Consider the following 25,409-nt stretch of genomic DNA (forward strand, 5'->3'; position numbering starts at 1 on the left):
TACTCATGCTGCTCTTTAAAGGCTTGCTCACATTTATTCTGCAGTTTCATACATGTACGTTTCTATTCATACTTCCTTTGTAGCAGTTTTAACATTTCTTCTACAAATTTTTGTTCCGAATGTAAAAACTGGTTTGCATATTTTTTTTCTTGAGGCTGTTGCATTTTTACCCTCTATTTTTTCCCGTTCTTCTGCCACCTTTCCCCCCTCTCTTGGCACGCAAACATTAGATGTCCAAATGTTGTATCTTTGTCTTCATGGAGAGATTTGTCAAACACTTCTCTTGGATAAAAAAAGAAGAGGGGGCCAGTATGAGTTTCACAGTGTACCAGGTGTAGGAGCTAAGAAATGACAAGTACTGATCTTTGTTTCCATGACAGCAATAAGTGTTACTTTCTCCTCAGCTTGTGAATATATATTTTCACAGTCTCTTTCCGAGCATGAGCTCGGAGGTGGTTAAGTTCTCCAGGAAAGCCGGACCAGCCTGTCAGCCCTGGGCAGGTGGGACAGCCAAGCTCAGGTTACTGATGGCACCTGTGCAGACCCCTGCAAGGTGTTTTGGTGACTTATAAAACCAAGGTCTTCATCTTAAATCAACCATGCATTTGAGGATTGATGTGTGGAACTCATTTCTGTACTTACAGTGCTCCAAGTGTGGAGGATGCTAAAGTGTGTTAATCAATTGGAGAAAAGGTTATATAAAAATAACAAAGGCGAGAAGCTCAGCAATGTGTTCACTGATGTAATTCAGATGCCTGCATTAAAGAAGTAATGTTTGCTCCCCATAAAGGCACCTCCAAAGAGCCTGTGTTTTCTTGCAATGATTGCATCAGAGTCTTTTGGAACAAATGTGCAATTAGGCACCAAGTACACCAGAAGAAGAAGAAGAAAAAGAAAATCTGGAATAATTGTTCAGCATCTATTGAAGTTGTCAGGCACTTCATCTGTGTATTATAAATCTTTTGATGTCAAGCTTTGGTAATTCATGAAGTGCTCTTGTAGCTGAAATCTCAGAACGTGGCATGAACTCTGAAGCAAAGAACTTTGTGTTACATGTTCTTTTTCTGTGTACTGCTTCACAATGTAAGCTTTAAGCTCCCCTGTCTCTGCTGTCAGCTGGAACAGCATGAAGCTGAAAATAAGGAATTTTGAGTGGTGGAGGTTTTTTTTGTTTGGTTGTTTCGTTCTGTTGGTTGGTTGGTTGGTTTGGTTTTGATGTTTTTGGTTGGTTTTGGTTTTGGTTTTGGTTTTCCAATGGAGAGGTGAATGCTCTGTGATAGCAACATGTGTGGCACGTGGAGCATGCAGAAGCACAGAGTGTCCAACTGGGAGGCTCACAGGTGACTGCCGTTACTACCAGCGTATGTGAGATGTTTAAATATAACATTTCAAGTGTTTGAGCAGATGTGGAATGAAAGTTATGCAGCTGTTCAAAGGTGTCGCATCTGTCTAAGAAATCAAACCCAAGAACCAACGTGGCTGCTTTGTTGCCCTGGGGTGTAACACGGGGTGGGAAGCCCCTCGTTGATGGCAGTGAAAGGAGGGTGGGGCTGATTCCTGCTCTCAGAGCTTCAGGATCCACTTGCAAGTGTTCACCAGTGACAGAGACCTGGCTGTGAAATGTCAGAGGAGGGTATGTGGCGCTGGAGATGCGTTACCTGCATGAGCAGCGCTCCCAGTTGAGCGCCAACTTGCAAAGAGGGGAGGGGACAGAAAGTCATTTTGTCCCACCGGAGTCAGGGATGTGCTGCGGTAGTAATTATTTGAAGTCTAGACATACTATTGTAAGTGTCCTCCTGAACAAAATGCTTCCTGAAATTAATTTAATCCATTTTAATGTTACCTAATCTCGAGAATAGTCTGAAGTACTCTTAAAATTTAAAAAAGAACGTAGGTACAGAATAAATTTAAATTTTAGGTCCTAATTAAATTTAAAATTCTGGGGTGAAACCAAAAAATGCTGTCATCATTTACTTAAAATTTGCCTACAGCAACGTTACAGAATCGATGTTCCTTCTGCTCTTGATTAATGTATATAATTAATTAAAGATTCATTCATATAAACTTGTGAATTCACCTTGTCCTTATTTGTATTTTCCAACTGTGGGTTTTTTTCATCTTTAACCTTGCTCTGTTATTTTTGTCAGAGAAAACACGTGTAAATGGGGAAGCAGACGCCCATTTGAAAAGATGCTTGTGTGGGGCGGAGTTGCGCCGCCCCTGGACAGGTCACTTGGATGGCTGGGGAGGTGAAGAGGAAAGCTTTGCATATGGGGACTGTGCGTGCCTTGGAGCAGACGAACACAGCGAGCGACCTCCTTCCAGTTTGCACGTGCTGTGAAATTCTGTATGGTCGCATGTTTCAAAGTGACTGCTATGGGTTTGGTTTTTTCTTTCAAGAATTAAGCTTTATTTTCACCCTCTTAACAAGACTATCAGGGGAATTCTGCGCCTCAGACTTACTGCTTTAGTGTCCTCCTTCCATCATCCCCCACAGCTGTTGTCGTACCTTACCTTCCCGAGTCTCCTCGTTTCTGATTTGCCGTGCTTGACCCTGTTTTGCCTGGGAACATGATGTAAAATGCGTGGAGGCTTGTTTGCCTGGTGAAGGGGTGTGACACCATCAGAGGACAAGCTGCAGACCTGCCCTTTGGTGCTCATTTTGCTGGGTTTGCCTGGTACCTCTGATGCCAGCACCACCCTTTGCTCTGGAAAAACTGGAATTGCGCAGGAACTATGGAAATGCACCTCATAATGAGCTTAATAGTTGGCTCATGTTTATGGACGGTGCTCGTTTTTAGCAGAAACAGGTTAATCGGGCAAGACTTGTTCTGTGTGTTGCTTTAGAAGGGGCTGGTGGGATGTGAGACGTGTGCCGTGCTCAGCCCCTGCTCCGGCACCATGCCAAGGGGGGCTGTGAAACGGGGGTGCGCTCCCCAGGGAACGGTGCTGCAGAGGTCGTGCCCACAAAACTGAGCTCCAGGCCGGGGTTTCCTCCAGCTTTCCCACCTCACAAATGTGCTTTGGATCAAAATTCAGTATTACCTGTAAAATTACAGAGGATCAGCAAATGTAGGTGCTTTGAGAGAGGTGTTTTACTGTTTCAGTCAGTCACTGAACACTACAGGTCTGATACAATTAAAATAAAACAAGAAGGAAAGATTTCATGTACGCATTACTTCAGATTTCACTGCGATAGCTGCATCCCTGTTACCAGAAATAAATTTGCCTAAGCCTTCATCTCCCCACAGGGGGCTGTTATCACATGGCACCATTCTATTTTTCTGGCCTTATCTCTTAATTAACTAATCTCTAATAATGCTCTTTATTTTTTTTTTTTTTTTGAATAAGCATTTGTGGTCCGTCCCCATTTTATGTTGATTATGTCAAGAGCAGCGTTTGGCTTTTTTACAAAACAAACAAGCCAGGTGAAAATAAGTAATTGTTTTGCTGGAATCCCTTTTCCTTTACATCAGCCTTGAAAATCTTCCCTGATCATGAGCTGGAAGCACAGGGTGCCTGCGAGCCCAATATAGCATTCCCATGCTCTTTGCTAAGCTGTGCACATGCATTTGTCTGGTACGATAAAATGTTCAAGCTCATGTAATGCATGGAGGCTAATCTTATCAATTGTATTAAGGCTACTTAGGAATTAATAGCTTTAAGGAAGCTGTTTATATTTCCGCCTTTAAAGCACTTCAGTGAATGTTCTGTGTCCCTTCAAATAAATGCCAGCAGTAAAATACTGCATTTCTTTTTTGGTCATTTATTTTAAAAAATAAATGATATTTCTTAAAAGTTTGCACTTCAAGGTTTTGGGCTGGCTCTCGGATCTGGGTACTTATATTTAAGCCGGTAATCCATATGGAGGTACCTAAAAAGAAGTGGCCTGGTTTGTATGAATTAAGCTCACATCCTTCTGAAGTTTATTAGTTTGAAAATCAGGGCACAGCTCTGGATTTCTGAGGGCAGATTCAACTATGTGAGCTTTAGACTTAAATTTAAAATAACAACAATCCTTTCTTTTCAATGTCTGTTGCAAGTTAGATTTAAGCAGGGGGAAAAAAAGTTATAAACTCAGTTTAGCTTATTGTCAAAGATCCTGAGGATGCCAGTGGTTTCACCTGATTAGCACGCCTAGAAGTTAAGGCCTGTGAAGCTGTTTTAATTCCTATGTACTACAAGAGGATACTACTAAAATGGTCCAGGAAATTCTGTTTCTAGTAAGAGGGAAGTGATTTCAGAGTCTGTTGCACATCTTGAGCTTAGCTACACACATGAGCATTACATAGGGGGGGGGAAAGCTCCCCACCTATAGGAACGCATAAAACGGATCCAAAAAATGAATTCAGAAGCAAAAAGTCAGCAGCAATGCAAATTAAAGAAATCTGTATTAAATGGTATATATTTAAACATGTTCTTTAAAGAGGTCTTTACTTGCAATATAATTTTTAATACCTAAATTTACATTTGCAGGGAGCAGAGATATCTTCATCTAGAACAGCATTTGCAATGTCACAAGAAAGTATGTAAGATTGGACGAATGATATATTACATGTAATATTTTACAAAGCAGTCATATTACAATCTTGTAGTGATCATGAGATGTTACAAAGATCTTCATTAACCAATAGGCTTTATTTGAGACAGCTTCAACATATACACTATTTGTTCTTATTTGTACAAAACCCCAATTCCAGTACTATTCTCCATAAACCTGTCTCAGATGGTCTCTCCACCTGTCTAATACCATGAGACCCTTGCACTGGGAACTGGCTTCTCCAATGTGGTGTTGAAAGAATAATTTGACAATTTCTTATGTCACTCTAGCAAGAGGCAGAAAAAAAAAAAGAAACCACAAATAATTGGAGAGTCCTGTCTAAAGCAGTGGCCTAAGCCAGAATTCTAGGGCAGTAATAAATCTACATCTCTTTGAAATAACAGATGTCTAATCAAGTGACTGGTATAGGTCACAGCACACTGAAGCCTCACAAGGAAAAACTGTAATTAATCCTTGTAATGAAGCTCCTTATCCATACGTGACTCCTCCAAAAACCGCTTCTCTGATCAATATGTGCCATCCACAATCCTGTTCTTCTCTCGTGGACCAGCTGGTCAGGGCAGCCAGTCGTAGCGATGTCTCACTGAGAAGGAAGGAGTTGCTCTGGTTTGTGCAGTTCTGCCACGCGGAGTGTCCCCCAGCAAAGCAAGAGGGACGATAGGCTGTGGTGAATGGCAAGTTGGCTTTTACAGTAGTTGCCCTTGCTCTAGTCAGTCTTACGCACGAGAGAACAGAGTTAACTTTTTAATTCATTATTGTAACTAAAGGTAAAAGCTTTGGCCAGCTTTGAAAAAGTGAAAGGATGCCACAAATACCTGTCAAAATCCAGCCTCGCGTTCAGATGGCCTGAAACAGCCTGGCCACCAACATGTAGACTACAGCTTGAGGTACGGACACGTCCCTACCTGTCCCGCTGCAAACTGGTCTGTCCATCCTAGAAGGAGGTGCTTATTCGTTTGCACAAGAGCCAGAGGAGCCGAGTGCTGCTGGGGCAAGCGCACAAGTGGTTAAGAATGAAAACCAATGGGCTGTGCAATGATTAGGCAGCTGCAAACATGGCTTCGTTGGAAGACCGACCACCAGCTGGGTGGAAGGGACCTGCTGAGAAAACTCTCCCAGCTACATTGTGGAGAAGCAGAGGTTTTGCACAGCTGAGTTAAAAATCAACGTGGTGCCTGGCTCGTAGCTGAGAGGCTGAGACGTCTGCGATAGTTTGTGCAGGGGCTTTGGGGCTCACTCCCTCTGGTTTCTTTCCCTTTAGCTGAATTTATCTGGCAGCTGCAGATAAGCTCACGATGATGCTCTGTTCCCTTACAAGAAGCCACGCACCACAGCAAACCCTTTCCGTGTCTTTTCTCAACTTAGTGTCTTGGAACAGAGTCCTCCAGCTATGAGAGTATGTGTGGAGAGATGCAGCATATGCAAAAGGTGCCTTCCCTTTGACTTAACAGGTATAATGAAGGGTATCCTATCATTGAGGAAGAAAAGTGAAAGCTGCAAAAATTTGCACCCTGGGGACTGATTTAAACTTACTTTCCCCTGGCCTCAAATTTGAGGCTTGAATTACTTGTGGATGAATGGTACCCATTTGCTGGGACCCTGGAAAACGTTTAAAGTGTCAGTTCAAAGTAGCCTTGTGTGTTTGTTTGTTTTTTCTTGTTTTAAAAATAGTTGGGCTTGAACATTCTCGAGCAAGCTATGAGATTACAGACTTTTAAAAATGTCCAGAATAACCAAAACTGGCACATGCTCATAGCATTGATTCCATCCGCTACTAGACGACTCTTCTAAGCTTCTGCTTGTTTCAATACAAGGTGAAGCATAAGTCTACAATACACTCACTCAGGATAAAGTGGCTGAAAAAAAAACACCCCGAGAAACAAAACCTTTAAATCTCACCTTAGTGTTGTTTTCATGATATTTGTGTTGTTTCATTAAATTACGTTTTTTACTTAGTACATAAATTCTCAGCATAAGTTTGTGGTTTGTTCTATGTACATCTTAAGAATACAGCAGAAAATACCATTGCTTAGCACATTAACAAAAATTACATTATATGAGAGGTTTGTCAACGTACCTGTATACTAAATTATATACAATTCAGGGAATCCTTCATCCTTTGTCTTCTAGCATGTTGCTCACCAGAAAATTGACCTGTTTGCCTTTAAAAGTTGAAGCACTCAAAGTATGAGGTTAAAACCACTTGAGCAAAAAATACTAACTTTTCAAATTCCACTTTTAATTTCAAAATAAGATGGAATGGGTCACTGTGTGATGCCAGAAGGTTGGGGGTTGTTTTGTTTTTTAAACTAACTGTCCCTGATAGGGGAACATGGGAATATTGCAAGTCCTAGGGAGGTTGTTTCCCCAGAAGTTATGAGTATGGTGTGCTCACATTGTGGATAAATGTATTGTCCCAAGGTGCACTATGTTGTTTACTCCCCTATATAAAAAAAAAGCATGGTAGAAATGTGTATTCTGATGGTTGATACATAGCTTTTTAAAACATAGATATTCGTAATTCTCAGGGTTTTTAGTCCTCTTTGATAAAAAGTCCACATCAATTAGAAGCTCAACTGACCGTTGTGATGGCTGGTGTCTTCCCACCTTCCTCTCCTTCGGCCCCTTCAGCGCCTGCTTCCACCTGGTTGAACTTACCGATCTTTTTCAAACTCTCCAGCGCGGACTTCAAAGTGTCCTTCAGGTTGTTCTCCAGGATCCAGCCTTCACTTTCACATTCGGGGTCTTCAGGATTTGCAATGCTTTCCAGAGAGGTGTGCAGAAGACGCAAGCCAACCATCACGGACATCTGCACCGTGCAACGGAAAAGACAGAGAGCGTCAGGCAAACCTTTATGCCCTTGTTTGCGTCTCCGCCGGCCTCTGCTATCAGCAGCATGGGCTGGTGGCTTGGGTAAAATGCCAAAGGCACCAAAGAGCTTATACAGCTTGAGGGCTGTGGGAATCCTGCAGCGAGTGGAGATCCTGAGCAGCCTTCCCCTTTGGATGGCCAAGAAGGGTGGGGAGGAACTGGCAGGAGGAAAATGACCCCTCACAAGCTGGAAAGGAGAGGGTGGAGATCTGAAATCAATGAGTGGCATGGGGGGTGGGAGTGACAGCTGATAAACAATGAGTGGATGCATCAATTTATGAAGGAAGCACGTGCCAGCCGCTGTGGAACTGCAGCTTGGTGTGGCCATGTGCACAAAGGTCTTTCCACATACCCTGTCACAGGGTAGGTGCCTCCTGGCAGATTTTAATGAAGCCTCTGTCTCTGTGCAGTAGATGTACGTAAAGCTGTTTGTATGTGCAACAACCTCCTCTGCCACCATCCACTTAATTTTAACTCTAAATATTTTTACTTCACATTGACCATAATATTTTTATGAAGTATCTTAATCTGATCAAGGATATATTAATCAATCAGCATCTGTGCAGAACAGAACAGCATTAGGATTTGAGCCATCAGTTCGTCTACTTGAAATTCTGGTTTTGTTTTTATATAGGTATGTGCAAATAAGGAAACCAAGGCAGCAGGTGATCAGCATCTCACACTGCTTCAGTGTTAAATTAATTTTATTTCTGATACAATATTTACCAATCCCAGTAGCCCTGACTGAGCCTCTTTCTACTGTACTATGCTGTTGTAACACCCCCGACACTGGCAACACCCCAAACCTGCCTCCAGAGAAAAAGAATGATTTTAGCTGGTCTCCTGCCTTCTGGCACCACTCAGAACAATCTGACTTCCACTGCTGTGGTGCTTATGAAGAAAACTGGTTAACTGTGAAATAGAAAGAAAAAGAAAAGGCAGAGCCCAGAAGAGCCAGCTTGACGAGATGATAGAGCAGGTGGTCAGGATAGGGAAGCAAAAGACTAGTTTAGTCTTTCACATGCTAGGTAAAGCTAGGATTGAGGCCACTTGTTGTTAACGACCGCATAGAATTTGTTTCTGTAAGGGAAGTATGATGCCTTTGTTATCCTACCCAAATTTCCAAGGAAGCGATTACCTCTGGTCTTCCCTAACAGTTGAAGAGGTCGGCATCCCTGTGTGTTGCTGGTGGCACAGCTGAGGCCCATAGAGAGCTGCTCTGGACCTGCAAGATGCTGCTCTCTGTTGAGGCTTTTGAAATAGAGATGGAGGAAGCTTGTGAACTGTCATGCAGGATTATGGCATTGGGTAGCTGGACAGATGTGAAGTTGGGACTCAGCCACATAGTGTGGTCAATTGCAAAAATTCACATCTGGCTTTTGGACTCATGGGACTGCTCAAGCATGTGCTTCTGTGGACCATTCCTTAGCCTATCTACCCTGGTCATCCTGCTTGTGGACGATCAGTGTCTCCAAAAGCTTGGAAGACTTGAAGGTAACCACTGGTTGCCCTCAACATTTTCAGATGTTAATGTTTCTCTGCTTTCACTCAAAACCAGAAAGGGAAAAACATTGGTCAGACAAACAAGCTTCATCAAATATTTCCATACTCAGAGGCAAATTTTCATCCTGTTTAACATAGGAATGCATGACTTGCAACACTTTGGTCCTCAAAGAAGGTTCTAATGGCCTTGAATCTGGAAATAGTCTCATGCTGTTGTGGATCTACTCAATACTATGGCAACTTAAATCAGTTGAAACACTATTCTATAAAGGTCACAAGAAGTCACAAATCACATCACACTAGTCTTGGGATGTAAAGCCTTTGACATCTTCCTTTGACATCCCAGCCCCAGCTTCACTGCTTTCAGTCATGGGACTAATATCTTTCATATTAATGCCTGTTGCAAGTAAAGGACTGAGCGCAGAAGATGGCCTCCACATTGCTCTCTACTTGTGCTACCTCACTGTGTGTCAGCATGAGCTTTTTTTTCTGGCTAACTTACTAAATCCCACTGTTTGACAACAAAATTAGCTGCACTTACAGTCTTTCTGGATGTCTCTAAGTCACTAAATATGGTTGTACTTTAAAAAAGGAAGGTGCTTGTGCAGAAGCTGCTTGTGCAGCTGACCTGCCCTCAGGTGAGATTCTGTGACATTTTCTCTCAGTTTAAGACTTCATTTTCTTAAAAATCTTACTCAGAAAGATTTTGGGTGCCTGGGATTTCCTGAGATTTCCCAAGATTTCCTAAAAGCAGTGCAAAATTATTTGAGCACTTGTCACCTTCACTGACCCGAGCCTGCTTTCTCTGCTGGATGGGAAGAGTCCAGTAAGACGGAGATATCTATCTGGTAAATTAGTTTGTCCCGTACATGATAGCACAGGGCCTTTTGCTGAAGTACTGGGAAGGAACCCTTCCCACCAGGGAAGGAACAAGCCCATGCACCCCTATATGCTGGGGGTGACTGGCTGTAAGCAGCTTGGAGGTAAAGGGCCTTGGAGTCCTCATGGACATCAAGTTGAATGTGAATCAACGATGTGCACTTGCAGCAAAGAAGATGCATGATATCCTGGGCTGCACTAGACAAAGTATTGCCAGCAGCTTGAGCGAGGTAACCCTTTCCCTCTACTCTGCACTGGTAATGCCACAGCTGTGTCCAGTTCTGGGCTCTTTGGTACAAGAGAGACGTGGACATACTGGAGGAAGTCCAACAAAGGACCACTGAGATGATGAAGGGACTGGAGCACCTCTCCTGTGTGAAGAAGCTGAGAGAGCTGGGAACGTTCAGCCTGGAGAAGGCTCAAGGGGGAATCTCATAAATATGTACATATTCCTGAAAGGAGGGTGCAAAGAAGATGAAGCCAGTGGTGTCCAGTGGCAGGACAAGAGGCCAGGGGCACAAACTGAAATGCTCCTGTTTGAATGTCAGGAAACACTTTTTCAGTCAGGGTGACTGAGCACTGGCACAGGTTGTCCACAGAAGTATTGGAGTCTCCCTCCTTGGAGATATCAAAAGCTGTCTAGACATGGTCCTGGGCAACCAACTGGAGCTGGCCCTGCTTGACCAGGCAGTTGTGCACAAGATGACCTTCAGAGTCCCTTCCAACCTCAACCAGTCTGCGACTATGAGTTATAGCCCTGCGCTTAATCACAATCCAGCAGAAAAGGCCTGGACATCAGGGTCCCAATGCTAGTGTGGCCTCACTGAGTTATGATGTCCCCTGTCAAATGGACAAACTGTCATGAAAATGTCATTTTACAGGAACTTTAAAGTGGCAGGAGGAACAAGGCTGCAGTGCTTCTCCAGGCCTGCATATGGGCAAGTGAAGCTGGTGCATCCCCCTGCACCACAGCATGCTCAGCCCATCCATCTGTGCCAGCAGAGCAAACTGTCCTTCTGGAGGCTCCCCAATGCCTGTGGGGTCCTTTTGAAGATCATTATGAGTTCACTCCTAGTGTTCAATGCATCAGAGAGTTTATTCTCCAGTGCACAATGTGCAACGCACCTCCTGCTCATGTTTTATCACTCTCCTGGGTTCCCACCTCTTGGGGTTCAGTGCTGGGCTCCCTCTGTGGCACCACATGTGTCATGAATCTCAGGGTTATGATCATTGCAGTAGCTGTGACCTAGTGACAGCCACGTGTTTATACAGGTGAAGGACCTGGAACATCTCAGGAACTGGCTGCTCCTCTCCTTTCCTTTTGAAATTCTATTCAGGGCACCCTCGAACCCCCCAGTTCCTCTTTGCTGGCTGAGGCAGGTCAAGAAGACAACCAGGCTTGCTCTGCTTGACCTTCTGCAGCAAAGCCCATCTGTTTGCCAGGGTTTAGCCTGAGGCGGCTTAGCTAGAGCAGGGTGTGATCTTTTTTTGTCACACTCATGACCGGTTGTCACTCATGGGAAGCCTACAGCTTTTGCTAGTAAAAGCAGCATGTGGTTAATAATATATTTCCAGAATATATGATATGCTACTTTTTCTTCAAATAGAAGTTTTAATATTTCAAAATAGGTTCATTCTTCCTTGCACCTAATATAGAAAAGTTAAACCTAAATGACCTTCCCTGATGTGCCTACACCCATTTGGCACATTGTATTTTCCTACAGCTCAAAGCTGCCATTAGTGTTCCCCTCCGTGCTCTGTCCCCCTTCCCACACCTCAATACCACCAACCCAGCTGGAAGAGTCCTCCAGCAGCCCCCAGAAGGGCTTTGCTGGGGAGGTGCTGTGGCCTTGCTGCTGGGTTGAGTTCACACCGTCTCTAGGTGCAAAGCAAACCAGGGCGTTCCTTTGTTTTTGCACTTTTCTGTAACTCCTCAGCAAGCCGGTCCAAGGGAAAATGAGCACTCGCACCCTGGTCAGGCTGACGTCTTAACCTTGGCCAGGAGTTGGGACCTCTGCTGCTCTCCTCCTCCATATAAAACTGTTTCCTACTCTGACTGCAATTTAAAGAAAATTATTATATTTCAAGAGGGACTAAATTAATGTCTGTCTCCTGCTTTAAAAGCAGAGGGAGTTTAAGACCCAAATTTGGACTCTTTATGGTAGAATGTCAGGCAAGTCATAAATACTCAGGGGAGGCAATTAATATAACCCATAATTATGATATTTCTTTAAAGTTTTAACCCAAGAGCCCTCTGGTTGCCTGAAAGAAATCTCACCTTATATTTTAAAACAGACAAAGGAAAAAGAGAGGATCGTATTTCTCATTATGCCACAGGTTGAAAAAAATATTGGGGTGTATTTGAAGAGCTAGAAATAAAATACTGCATTTTTATCACTGCTAACATATCACTGTCCTACAAGTCAGCAGAGCTATGTTACAGGTTCCAAGTAATGATAGCTGGCATTAGTATTTCTGTGCATTTTCCCCCTGAGTTTTTTAATTTCTTTCTGATTTTCATATGCAGCTGAAATTCCCCTCTCTTCATTTGAAGTTGGGCTGAGGCATGAGCTTCTCTTTTCTCACCAGAATAACAGTGTACAAGGAGGTAGTAAATTTCTCAGCCATGTGGAGTAGTTATTTTAAAATAAAATAACATGGAGTTCCTTTATGATAGTTCCATCCCTTTCAGTTCACAGGTTACTTGGATAGGTATTCATTTTCCAAAAAAATCATCTTCATTCCTGGAACGGTGTAGCCCAGTACGTGTATAAAAATCTAATTCACCTTTTTAAAAAACTTTTGTTCATCTAAATTTTTAGAAAGCAGTGTGAAATCATTGCAAAGAGGCAGTGCCATTCACAGCAGCCATTTCCAGGGTTAGAAAGGGTTTTCTGCACGTTGAGCGGCACCCTCCCAATTTGCTGTCCTCCACAGCCCGCGCCTCCACGTGCCGGCCCTCGTGCCGCTGCCAGCCCACGCTCCCTGGCTATTAATATTGATCAAACACCCTAACCAGAAAATTTGCCATCTCCCAGAGGCAGAAGGACATGTTTTCTTTGCACTGGGTGAACCGTATTTTAGCAGCAAAGCTGCACTTTGGGATATGGTGCCCACAAACATCTATGCTGGGCAGTATCTGCACCTGTTTGTATACACGGGGTGGTTTTGGGAAGCAGAATAAAATAAAATTAATCCATCTGCTTCACCTAAGCCACTTCTTGCGACCAAAACCACTGATGGAGCTGATGAAGGACCTTAAACCAAATGCTGCCCTGAAGCTGGACACTGCAAATGGCTCTAAGTCTTATTTTCATCAGCTCATCAACCCCATAATTGCACTTTGTGTCCCACAAATTACTGCCATCTCTTTCTGACGTGCTGCCTTGCATATTTTTCATTCCCCATTAGCGGTGACACAGGTAAAATTAATGTATCTAGACAGGTGAGCCCTCCCACACTCTTCCCTGCTCAGCACCCTGCATTGGGCACAAGATTGGTCCTTTTGTCCCTCTTGCTGTGGGGATACTTGAGGCTGTGGTAGGACTACTCTGAAGGGGAGATCTGCAATGTAACCCCCAGCCCACACTTCCCAGCTGTGTGTCCAGCCTGGGACCTTTCAGGCCTTATGCAGGTGTTCACTATTAGATGTTTTCTCAGCCAAAGAACCACAGTGGATAATTTATTTTCAATAGCTCTGATATTCGACTCAGAAGTCCATGCTGCAAAACGCTCTGCCTCTCCAGAGCTGGTGCTTCAGTAAAGCATGGCTGGGAGGAAAGGGTTACCTCGAAAAGCCAGACGAGGAGGACGACGGCACCCATGGAGCTCATCATGCTGCTGTAGTAGTGCAGGAGGGCTTCCCGGCAGCCGCGGCGCCAGAGGTTGAGCTCCTCCGTCTGGTAGTCGTAGCTGTAGTGAGCTGAGTTGTTGGTGACCTGGTACTGGATGCATGGTCTCGGGGAGCTGGGGTTACAGCAGCTGAAGGGGACACCATCCACCAGGTACCTTCCATCCACGTTGCTTTTGATCCGACTATGGGGCAAGGGCAGAAGGAAGCGTGAAACACACACACACAAAAAGATAAACTGGAGCAAACGTGCATGAGAAAGGAAAGCAAAGGCAATGTGGATTTTACACCGTGTCTCCCGGCCATGCCATTGCTCTGCATCTTCTGCTTCTATAGTGGTGTTTGTCCTGGGTGTTTTTCCTCTCTGAAACCCTTTTATATGTCAAGGCTACGCCGAGTCTATAATTAACTCTTCATGATGGAAACGCGCCCTCTAGGGTCACTTCTTCAAATAAACTGATTTTTAGGAAAAGTAAATGGCAGAGAAAAATTTCAAGGGGGGTAGTCAGAAAAGAGTGATCACAGCATGGTTAGGGTGGAAGGAAGATGCTGGAGGTGACCAGAGCTTGGAAAAGGACACACAACAGTCTTAGGACCCATCACATCCAGCTAGACCACGGATCCAGCAAACCCAATAGCTTCTGTTGGGTGAGAATAGCTCCAGGAAGGGGTTATGCATTTATTCTTGGCTTGTATTGTAGCCAGTATTTAAAACATGAAATGTGTTTCAGCAACAGTGTGTTTAAAATTTTCTCAAATCTTTGCAGGAGCTCCCCAGCTATTGTTCATTTGAGACTGTGGTTGCTCTCTATAAACAGCCATTTAGCCTACTGCCTTATGAGATGTTTAGATGAGAGATAGTTAGAAGGCAAATAGTTCACTGTCACTGCAGAAGACAACCATACTAAGAGGACTGCAACTCTTAACAAATGCCATGTCGCTTAAAATATGATAGAACTGAGAGTCCCAGTGATCTAGAAAGGTAAAAAAAACCCCAAACCTGAGAGTGTCTTGTAGCTTTTTATGTGGATATTTTGAAGTTATGTCACAGAGAGGGGATGGAACAGCCTGGTGAAGCAAAACTCCACTTTGCGGTCATGACCTAAATATATCTAAATGCCAAATGCAGTTCAGGTTTAATATCTATACATAAAGCGTGCTCTGAGTTGGGTCTAATTCCCATGGATGTGTAAATGCTTCACCAGTTTCAAAGAGATTGGATCAGGCCTCCCCGCTACAAATAACATAAAAATCACATTGTAGGGGACAGACTCCCACCTTGCCTGGGATTAATGAGAACTTTTCTTCAAAAGAGCCAGAATAACCCACAAGGAATGTGAGCAGAGATTGTGCACTGCTACGTAGTTCAGACCTTGAATTCACTCATTAACATCCATTTGTGGATTTTTAATGTCCTGTTTCCTGCCTCAGCGATACGAAGAAATTGCTCTGAGTCTCAGTCCCAAAGAAGACATCATTTATTAAGGACAATATAACCTTGTTTTCCTTCTGTGCTTTGCCCTTCCACTGCTGCTGGATTAAGTTACAGCTCTCAAATCTCCACATAATGCTGGCAAGGTGAACTTATTAAGTTTTCAAGTAGTTATTTATACTCATGGGCATACCTTCACCATGCAAATACTCCATTATTAAATTGTGAATGTATTTGTTATAAACCCACAGTGCAATAGCTTAAGCCTGTAACAGTTTTCACTAGGAAGTCCTAGTTCAAAATTGCAAAAACAACCAGACCACCCAACAAGTCAAAACAATAGGCGGAGAGACACACAAGTGAAATACCATTTACACAGTCAGGCAGGGATCCCAAGAGACACACAAGGCTTTTTTCAAAATTACTTCAGACATTTTTAACGTAGGCAATGTATTTAAAAGACAGATTGCTTCCAGTTTACAAGACCCTTTGTGCAACCACAGAGTATGAATGCTAACGAATTATGTTCCCAAAGAGCTCTGAATAATGATCTCTTCCCAAAATGCTTAATTTTTTAAAAGGTTGTGGGTATTTATGCCCAATGCTCATATTTTAATTTCAAAAGTTCATTTCTTCTCATGTTTATTTTTTACTTGCGCTTATTGCTCCTAACCTGATTTTGAGATTACTGCCTCTTTGAGCACTGACATCAGAGCCATTAAGGTGTTTCTTGCCAACAATCTATTCTGAAGAATATAGAAGAGACTAGTGCTGTTTCATGTGAAGTTTAAAAAAATTAGGCACAAGTTTATATACTGAGTATATTTTTATAGAGGAGATGATAACATAAAATGCCTTTGGGTAGAAGGGACACTATGTAAAGCTAGGAACATCAACGGGTGTTGACGGTTCAATATTGTCACAGCAGTGAAGCAATCCATTGAGTGAATATAAAAATAAAATTCTAAATCTTAGGGTTTTAAAATGCATAGGTTATTGGTAAAGCGTTATTGTTTCTATTTGTTTCTGTGAGACTGATTAATTGCCAATGTCTTGAGCTGATTTTTAAAAGCGGTATCATCAATATATATCCAGGGGTGTTTTTTTTTAGGAACATTGAAATCTGCTTTAGGAATAGTGAAGTTCTGATACTTTCCCGTTGATTTGGGGAGTAATTATGTGTGGCTCTACGTAATGGCTTTATAAAGAGGTAAAAGACAGTAAAAAACCATTAAGTCTGTTTACCTCACACAGAGAAAGAACGAGAATTGTATTTTGGCGCTTTATTTTTTATGTTCTGGATAATGTCAGAGGAATTTGTCAGGGGAGGAAGCAATCTAGCTGATCATTTGAGATGCTTATTAAGCGAGAGTTGAGGGGAAAAAGAAGTTTTATACAAAACCCCCTCCAGTCAATGCCTGTTGGGACGTACATTTCCTTAGTACAATACTGATCAAATAATGTTACTATGCGATACAAATCCCACTAAGTCACTTACTCTTTCACTTCTTTGGAGCTGAAGTCCAGATATCTGTTGCTGATCCACTGAATTTCGAACCAGTCTTTGAAGCCATTGTTCCCACAGCATTTGAACTCAATTTGGAGCATGTCGATGGTCTTCTTCATGAAGCATCTCCCGGGGGTATCTGTGTCCCGGTAGAACTTCATGCCGTTCTTGAGCCCCTGGGCCAGCGTGCTGTCCAGCGAGCCCCGCATGAGGAAGCAAATCAGTGCGACGAAGAAAAGGAGGATGTTAAACAGGAAACATAGTGCCAGGTAAGGTTTCAGCAAAGGCTTCCACTTGACAAATTTAGTGGGATCCAGAGAATCGTAACAAATTTTGCCAGCAAAACCATTGAAGGCGCAGGATAATATACCCATCAATATCAAAGAATTGGGCACAAAGTGGCTTTCGGAATTGTCCATCACTTCGCTTCGCTTCCGGAGTTCCACTTTGAGGAATAATCCCATGCTAAAAACAAGGATTCCAGCAAGCACTGAAAACCAGTTCATGAGCCATAGTCCCTGCGCTAGTTTTACCCGTTTCTTCTGATTGAATTTGACTTTCAGAAGTGCCATCTTCGTAATGTGGGATGTTGGAAGATTTCACAGCCTGGACCCCTCTTCTCAGTGTAAGCGACTCGAGGAAGAACCCATTCAAGCATCGGAAGAGACCCTGAACGGCATGGTGGGAAGCGAGCCACTGCACGGTCCTTCCATCTTGAGCTCCCCCGGTTAGGATTCAAGCAAGTAAAATATTCAAAGATCCCAATTAACAATTTCACATTAGTGAGAATAATGGGCAATTAGCACCTACAACTATTTCTGGTGGTTCCTTCCAAGAGAAGGAGAAACGGTCTCAAGGTTTCAAATGATTTGATCTGGATCTGCAAGACGTCATTCTAATACCTTTAATCATTTGATCCAATTTGGAGAAATGTCTGTCAACAGATGAGTGGAAATAATCCCTCGTTTTACTATTTAGTAGATTTGTGCTTTCTTATGGTAGGCGGATGGGCAGAATGTGAAAGCCTCGAGATAAAAAGATCTTTGTTGCCAAAAGAATATGGATCCTTTGGGGAAAAAGGAAGAGGGCTCAGAGATTAAAAAAGGCTGCTTGAATACAAAAATATACTTGATCCTGATTTATTCATATCTACACCTTTCTAGTCCTTATCCTTCTGTGTTGACCCAAGATGACATTCTGTGGCTTATGTGTTCTGGAAGCAGAGAAGCGTGTAGTTTACAGTGACTTAAAAAACCTAAGCATGTCATTTTCTATTTACTTCCAGGGCATGTACCATCTCTGGGCCTTGGCAGGAGGGAAGGAGAAAGGAAAAGTTCAGAGAAACTCAATAAATAAACCCCAGCCTGAAATCTAGAGATGCTTTTATTTAAAAAAATGCTGACATGAGCAGCTTACTGGATAATCACTGGGCCGGGGAGGGGAGCAGGGCTGCCCAAGGAGACCTGGGAGCTTACACTGGGAGGAATTTGACCCAGCAGCAAGGGAGGGACTCCCGAAGTCCTCGGGGTCTGACCAGGGACATGCAGCCAAGCTCCACTTCCATGCTGTAGCAGGCAGAAAAGTGGGGTGTGAAACCTCTCCTTTGGTGGTGGCCTCCCTCCCTACACCACACAGCCCCTTCAGGCAAGCATGGATGCTGGGCTTTTGCTCTTTCCAGCACTTTGGGGGTTTTACACACTCGGAAGTATCACCTCCTGCTTTCCCCCTTGCCCCACAGAGGTTCAGAGGTATTGAGAAAGTCTCATGCTGGCTCACCATCTGCTATGGCAATGCAAAATGCCAAGCAACAATGCCAAACTAACCTGCAAGTGTGTGAGGGTGTGGGTGCTAATGCCACAGGTGGGAAAGGAGCAGCCCCAGGAGAAGGATGGGGAGGCTCTGCCCTGACCCAAAACAACCCAATACAGCCCAACCTGATCCGCTGCTGCCCAGGTGCCCTGGGGCACCCTCTAGCGTCTGCCAGCAGCATGGTGCGTGACCCCGAGGGACCTGCCCAGGAGGAAGGCAAGTGTGAAAAATAATAATGATTAAATACTTTTTTTTTTTTAAAAAAAAGCATTTTGATAGTACGGTGCTGTGGATGCTGCTCTGTTGCTGTTTAAGATCCTGGGATGCCAGAGGTTTCTTCAGCAAGGACAAAGGCTATCAAGGTGCTACTTTTTTCTGCACTAATAGGTGTTTTTTTGGCATGGGCCTTTCCTGGCCTGTCTGTGTGCTATTGCAGTGACCTGGAGAGCAGCTGGTAACTGGGATTTCCCTTAAGCAGGCCTGGCTGTTTGTTGCTTTGCAGCTGCCCTGGCAGGGGAAGGGTTAGCGTGCAAGAGGAAAGGAGGAAGGCAATTATCCATCGCACAACTCTCTCTGCTTGCCGTGAAGTGGACATGTGCTGTTTCTTGGGAGAGCCAGATAAACATTTTTGTGCAATAAGCCATAGCACTGAAATGACATCTCTCCTGGTTTCTTGGCAAAATATCCCATAACCATGCAGTGCACGTTACTGCATTTCATTGACTCCTCCAGGGCCCAGATAGGAAACATGAGATAGTTTGGAGGTTGCATTTATCTGACAGCCTGAAGTTAATTCTAGACAAATTAACCTGAAACTAGTTCCTTTCTTGTCAGTGATGACAGACTGAAACTCCAGTTAAAATGAAAAAGAATTTTCTATCAGGTCTGTGAATCACAGATATATATACGGTGAAATATGTTCTGTAGTGCAATGAATAAGAGAAGAAATACTAAACCCGCCCACAGCAGATGTAAGCCTAGTACTGCTCTGGGTATGGAGAAGCTTATATTCAGGAGCACAGATGACAGTCTGAATACCCACTACCTTAATAATTAACATTCCACAATATTTCTGCTGGAGCAAAACCATATCACTGTATTTACTAGGGTGTTTTCTGTTAATTCAGGAATAAAACTAATGAAACAGAACATGCAGCATATACTTCATGGCTCATCAGTCCACTGGTCTCTTTAAATAAAGATAAGAGGAGGGGTCCTAATAAACTACTCCCAAATAGTCGATGTTTTGGGGAGATGAGGAGTGATTCACCTGATGCTCAGGAAGGGACACTCAGGGTACTAATTAGACCATCAAGGCTTCAGGTAATACCTTTCAAGTAATCATATGACAGCAATCAGCACAACCAAAACACCCGGATTTGGAAATTTGCTGTGTTTAGTTAAGTACTTCCAACACTCCCAACACCAGCTGGGGGCTTTGAGGGGCAAAAACTACTCACTCATCAAGTCAGCTCACCTTGCTTGAAGTTTTAAAGGGGATTGGTGACAGTAAATGATATGCTATAGCATATCTGACACTTCTTTTGAAAAAATGAAGTTAACACTTTTAAAACTGGGGAGTTAATGCTTCCCGCTTATCTCAGACACAGAGCTGATAAGCCCTGTGCCAGCCCCAGCAAAAACTGCTCAGCTGGGGGTTGTCTCAAACAGAGCATCCCAAAGAAGAGAAAGATTATGGGGAATCACCGAGAAGTGTCTTGGGGTGTGGACAGAAAAGAAAACTGGTTTTGCTTGGCACCTCCTTTTCTTACAAATCTTTATTTTGGGTGGAATTCACCCCTAACTGGGCAGATTTACTATGGCTTGCTACTTCAAAAAGAAAATATGAAACTGATCTGTAGCAGACAACAGCTGATTGCAGCAAGGATGTTTGAGTTAATATTGGCCTCAGAGGTTGCATATTAAACTCAAATGTACAATTCACGTGCCATTTTGGAGAAAAAAGGGTAGAATAAAATTCAAATGATTATTGATCTGCTAGAACTCATCATGAATGTGTTCAAATTAAAAACACTGTTAAGAAATTATAATTTATCTGGATAACAGTTCAGTATTGATACCTTTCAAAAAAGTTATGCTTGCTAACCTAAATATAAGCCACAAACTTACCAGTTAATGCTAGGATGGAGGGAAAAGCTTTTAATGGAGATAATTCAATCTGGTAGTCCATTGCCCAGTCCTGGACCAAGCGTGCTCCTTACACCTTCAGGAATACGAGATATAAAAGGGAAATTCCCTTTAGGCACATCGGAAATGCTTTTAGTGGGTAAAAAGTTTAATTTCCTGGGCCAATTTTTCTGTCACTCTGCTCTGTGACATGAAACAAGTGGCTTTCTTGGGTTCTTTTTTTCTTTGATTTCCTTAGAAGCAGTTAGATTTCATTGCAAGGATGAAGATGTCTGGTTTTACCTATGATAGGAAATTATTGTGTGGAGATAAGAGGGGGTTTTATGCACTGTAGTTTATGGTTTGGCTTGCATTTGTGCGGTCGGTACAGGGACACTCCTGAGGAACAATGTGATAAAATGGCTGTACCGCATCATATGATTAACAGGTGGAGAAAAGTCTGATTTATTTATGTTACGTTTTTTCACCTCCTATGTACACTAGTAATTCAGTAGGCTACTTTTCCTGTGTCATGTGAGGTGCCTGCAGGTCCTGAGGCTGGGAACAAAGACAAGTAGCTAAATTTGCTGCTGCAGCTGTTGTCTGCCCTGGGAAGGGTGATCCACCGGACCCTGTGGCTCCTCAACCACGCTGGGGCATTCTGTGAGGGTTTCAGCCTAGTTTTGCTCTGGGTAGTTCCCAGCATTTCAGCCATCCTTACCCACAATGTGGGTAATGTGTTCAGAAAACAGCTATTCTTTAACCCCCCCAGATGCTCGTTATGAGTATTTATATTACTATGGTGCCTGGGGTGTAGTGTTCGCCGCTCAGAGAGTAAGAGTTATAAATCAATGTTTGTACTTGCAGAAAGAGGAAAGGAATATGTTGGGAATTGAAAGCTTTCAAAAGGCTCACAGTAGTTATTACTGCGGGAGAACATCTCAGCTCAACAGATGGATCCTTAAGTAAGTCAGATAGATCACAGTGTGAATGAAAATGTTGGCATTCCACAAGTTGCACAGATTTTTTTTTTTCCTTGCTATTTTTATCTTTTCTTGTATGTGATGAAACTGGCTTTTTAGTACAGTACAGGATTCGAGCTTTCTTGTGCAGATCTGCTGGTCGCATAGAAAAAAGGCCCCAGTCACAAGAAGTGGAGAGAGCCTGATGGAAAGTAGGAGTTAAGGGGGCAGAGCTGATCAGCAAAAGGATGACATATAAAGGAGGTAAAGAAATGTACCTGTGTGCATACAGTCCTCAAAGGCAACAAGTCTGCGCTCTATCCCACTCTTAGATGCTGGAAGAAATCTACTTGGCAAGACAAAAGTAGGATGTATATGAAGGGGGGATGGAGGAGGATTTTATGTGTTCACAGAAACTGCTTCCATTAAAGAATTCCTAAGTATTTTACTGAGATTTGTTCCTTGTCTATATATAACTATTACTTAAATGGGATGAAACTTAAAAACCCAAACCTCATAATAAAAAAAATAAAATCCAAGCCCTCTAAAAGATAAACTTTATATTATAAAGCATAAAAGCATGTAAGAAATTGTCTTATGCATGTATTTCTTACTGTTTTTTTCACACAAGTTTTACTAGAACCCACATCAGGATCTATTGAAATGGAGCAGGGTAGGATAAAGAGCGAACGCAAATGACTCAGTTTTTTTCCTGGTATCCAGAGAAGCAAGTGCAGAGAGCAGGAAATGCCTGGACTGCAGCAGGCTCTCAGGACAAGACCTCCCGGTGAGATGGTGGCCTTGGTGGAAGCAGCAGCAAAGCTCTTGTCTGCTTCTCTGGAGGCAAGCTTTGGTCTGTGCTACCTCTCACAGCCTCAACAAATACCAACAATCAGAGCCCTCTGCAGTGCTGAAGAATTGTCTCAGTTTTCTTCTATGGGTTCGTTGTTGTGTATTGTTTAATTCACAGACACGTGAGCTTTAAAAGGTTGAGTTACAGTGCTGTGGTAAGCTAAGGAAGTTTCACTGGCTTTAAAGAGTTTGGTAAGGCTGTCAGCTGAAGGAGGGCTCTCCACCCAGGCTGTCTTTCAAAAAGGTTTAAAACAAGAGTATACTTGTGTGACTCTCTGAGGAAAATGGTTCCACACCTCGATGTCCCATACTGCTTAGAAACCTCCTACCTTTCTGCCAAGGAGCCCTCTATTCAGGGCAAATTTGCACTTAGTTTTACCGTGTTGAAGTTTCTGCTATCTTCATAGGTGTTCATAACCACATTCTTGGCAGGAGTTTTTCAGCCCCTTCTGAGGCCTAGCAAAATTCATTTCTTTAGGGTATGTGTTAAAGGAGTTCTTTGTGTTATTCTGGTGACAATGAAATGCAAACCAGAGCTAAAGTTCTTCAGGAGACTTTGCTTCAGTGTTGTGTTATGCAGGTGATGTGAATCTGGCCAACGTGTGGGTCGCACCAACGAACTGCTGCAGACAGAGGCAAAGAGGTGCTGGTGGTTCATCTGCCAGTGCTGCTGTGACTGGCAGTGCACTGCTGCCTGCACTGCTGCCTGTGCTGCTGCCTGCATGGCTCAGCAGGCGGCAACCTGTGCTACCTCCCGGTGCTCCCCCTTCGTTACTGCCTGGGGAATTACCATCCCTGAACATGCTCATTCATGGGGCTCCCTCGCATTGTGTTTCCATCTTACTACTAGGCAAGGCAGCTTGAAACCAGCTTATTTTCACAAGCTTGCTCCTGCACTCCCTCCACCGCGACCGCGAGTCTGGTTCTACCTGCTGCCCTCTCAGCCATGAACCCAGTTCAGTGCGCAGGCTTGCACAAAGCCTCCTGAACAAAGTACCTCTTCCCCCGTGGGTCCCTGAGGAGAAGATTTTTGCAAGCTCTCCCTAGCAGGTTAGACACAAAGCAATCCTGGCTCCTGGCCGAGAAGAGGCTGGCAGGTATTTTCTTCATGTCAGCATTGCTTATCACTCTGAGGGAAGAAACCGAGCATGTGCTGCCCTGCCTTCTCAAGCTGTATCAGCAGGGGGACAAAGTGGCTCGGACCAGGCTGCACTGCAAGCCTCTCCTTGACCCGGGAGAAGGGAGACTGCCTGGCACATCTCAAACCAGCTGCTGTATGAAGTCTGCCCAACCTTCCCCCTGAATATTCCTCATTTGGAAGGTTCAGGAGAGGAATTCAGGAGCTCGGCCACCTGCTGCTGGCAGCTCGGGGCATGTCATGACACACTCCTTGCTCTGTCTGAAGGTTTGCTTCAGTGTGATGTATGAGATGATCCACTATTAACTCGTCTAGAGGCAAGATAACACAAAATTCCTCACTTGTTGAAACCAGACACTCTCAGTGAACATATTTAATCACTTCCGTACTCAAGATACATTTTTGACCTCTTGAACAAATAGTGTAAGTCTTACCTGCAGACAGGAAGCAATTTTTTCTGGTGCCTTGTCAGTTGAGGCAAAAAGTAGAGAAATATGATGAAGCTACAAATACCATGGACTAGACTTTTAGTTTTCACACGTTTAGCGTTTACTCTGTAAGTAGTTCCAATTAAATAACTTAGACAACTCTACAGTCTAGGCATGTCAAAGTACTCCTAATGTCTTATTTCCAAAACATTAGTTTGAGTATGTGTCAATATAATTTTCTTCCATCTAAGAAAATAGATGCTAAGCAATTTAGTTTAAAAAATAGCTGAGATATTTTAAATGCAGTTTATGTATGTCTAAGTATCCTGTAAAAATTTATGTTTATATATATATATACTTACTCCTGCCATGTTTTTAAATACTTTTATAAAAATTTCTTGAGTATATAATTCTCAGTACATCCCCGTTATTATTTTCCACTAGATTTGACTGGAAAAATGGATTCTCAAATGAATAACTGTACTTTTGGGATATCAGCTAATATGTTCTCACTCACATGGCATTTTACTTTTTTCCCACGTACAAGGGCTTGCAGAATACTGGGGGTTTACAGCACAGGTGAGTAGTGCATGATTCATCCTCACCGGTGGTGTCAGGGAAGTGTTCTGGAACACATAGCTGGCAGCCTGCTACTGCTTATACCAATTGTGCCTTCCTTTCCCATATGTATTTTTAATTTTAAAAATACTACAACTAGTGTTGTTAAAACAACTAGATAGACATGCTTAGGTGTTTCTCTTTCTTCCATACCTAAAAAAGCTGCATTTTCTACACTGATAGAGCCTATGAATATGCTAGCAAACCTTTTCTAGTGCAAAACTTGTGGTCACGTACTACGTTACTTTTAATAAAACATCCTTCTATTTCCAATTAGTTTTAAATTTCTCCTAGTATCATCCTACATTAGAAAATTAACATTTAAAAGAGGTGCATGGAAACATGTAATTGTGTGTGTAATATATACGAAGGCAAGTATTTAGTATTACAAATCACATTAAGTATTCGTCTGAGCAAGCTTAATCAGACTTGCTGTTCTCACATGGAATTTTCTTCTCTCACATCACACTTGAGAGTGGGATTCTATTACTTGCTTTGTATTACAGAGGCAATGATAAATCTGTAAGCAAAAGTAATTGTCTGGAACATCTTTAGTGGTATCCTCTAAAGCCATGTTACTGAAAAGTACTACCTAATAGTTTTGGTTTGACCGAAGTATTTTGAGGGGAGAAAAAAAACACTGGGAACTGAGATGTCAGTAAGTGACCTCTGAAAAACATCACTAAGGAACCATTTTCAGCCTGAAACTGAAGTCTAAATTTCTTTGTTTTGACTCATGCTCTGTTTAACCAGGCAATACTGCACGCTACAGACCAACAGCTAATGCAGGAACGCACTCACAGGCCAAGGCCAGTTCCAAGTGTTGACAAGCACACATCTCCAATGCCTGCTGCAGCCCAGTGGGGGTATCT

The 25,409-nt window shown here is 43.0% G+C and overlaps 1 protein-coding gene across 1 annotated transcript; it reads right to left on the reverse strand.

Moving 5' to 3' along the window:
- Window positions 1-6,836: 6,836 nt before the first annotated feature.
- Window positions 6,837-17,175, reverse strand: PRPH2 (peripherin 2). The gene is made up of 3 exons (XM_065835754.2): window positions 16,595-17,175; window positions 13,603-13,849; window positions 6,837-7,370 (listed from the first exon to the last, which is right to left on the reverse strand). The coding sequence occupies exons 1-3, from the start codon at window positions 17,173-17,175 to the stop codon at window positions 7,134-7,136; spliced, it is 1,065 nt and encodes a 354-aa protein (XP_065691826.1). The 3' UTR covers window positions 6,837-7,133.
- Window positions 17,176-25,409: the final 8,234 nt, after the last annotated feature.

The sequence above is a fragment of the Patagioenas fasciata genome, chromosome 3 (genome assembly GCF_037038585.1).
Source record: "Patagioenas fasciata isolate bPatFas1 chromosome 3, bPatFas1.hap1, whole genome shotgun sequence".
NCBI lineage: Eukaryota > Metazoa > Chordata > Aves > Columbiformes > Columbidae > Patagioenas > Patagioenas fasciata.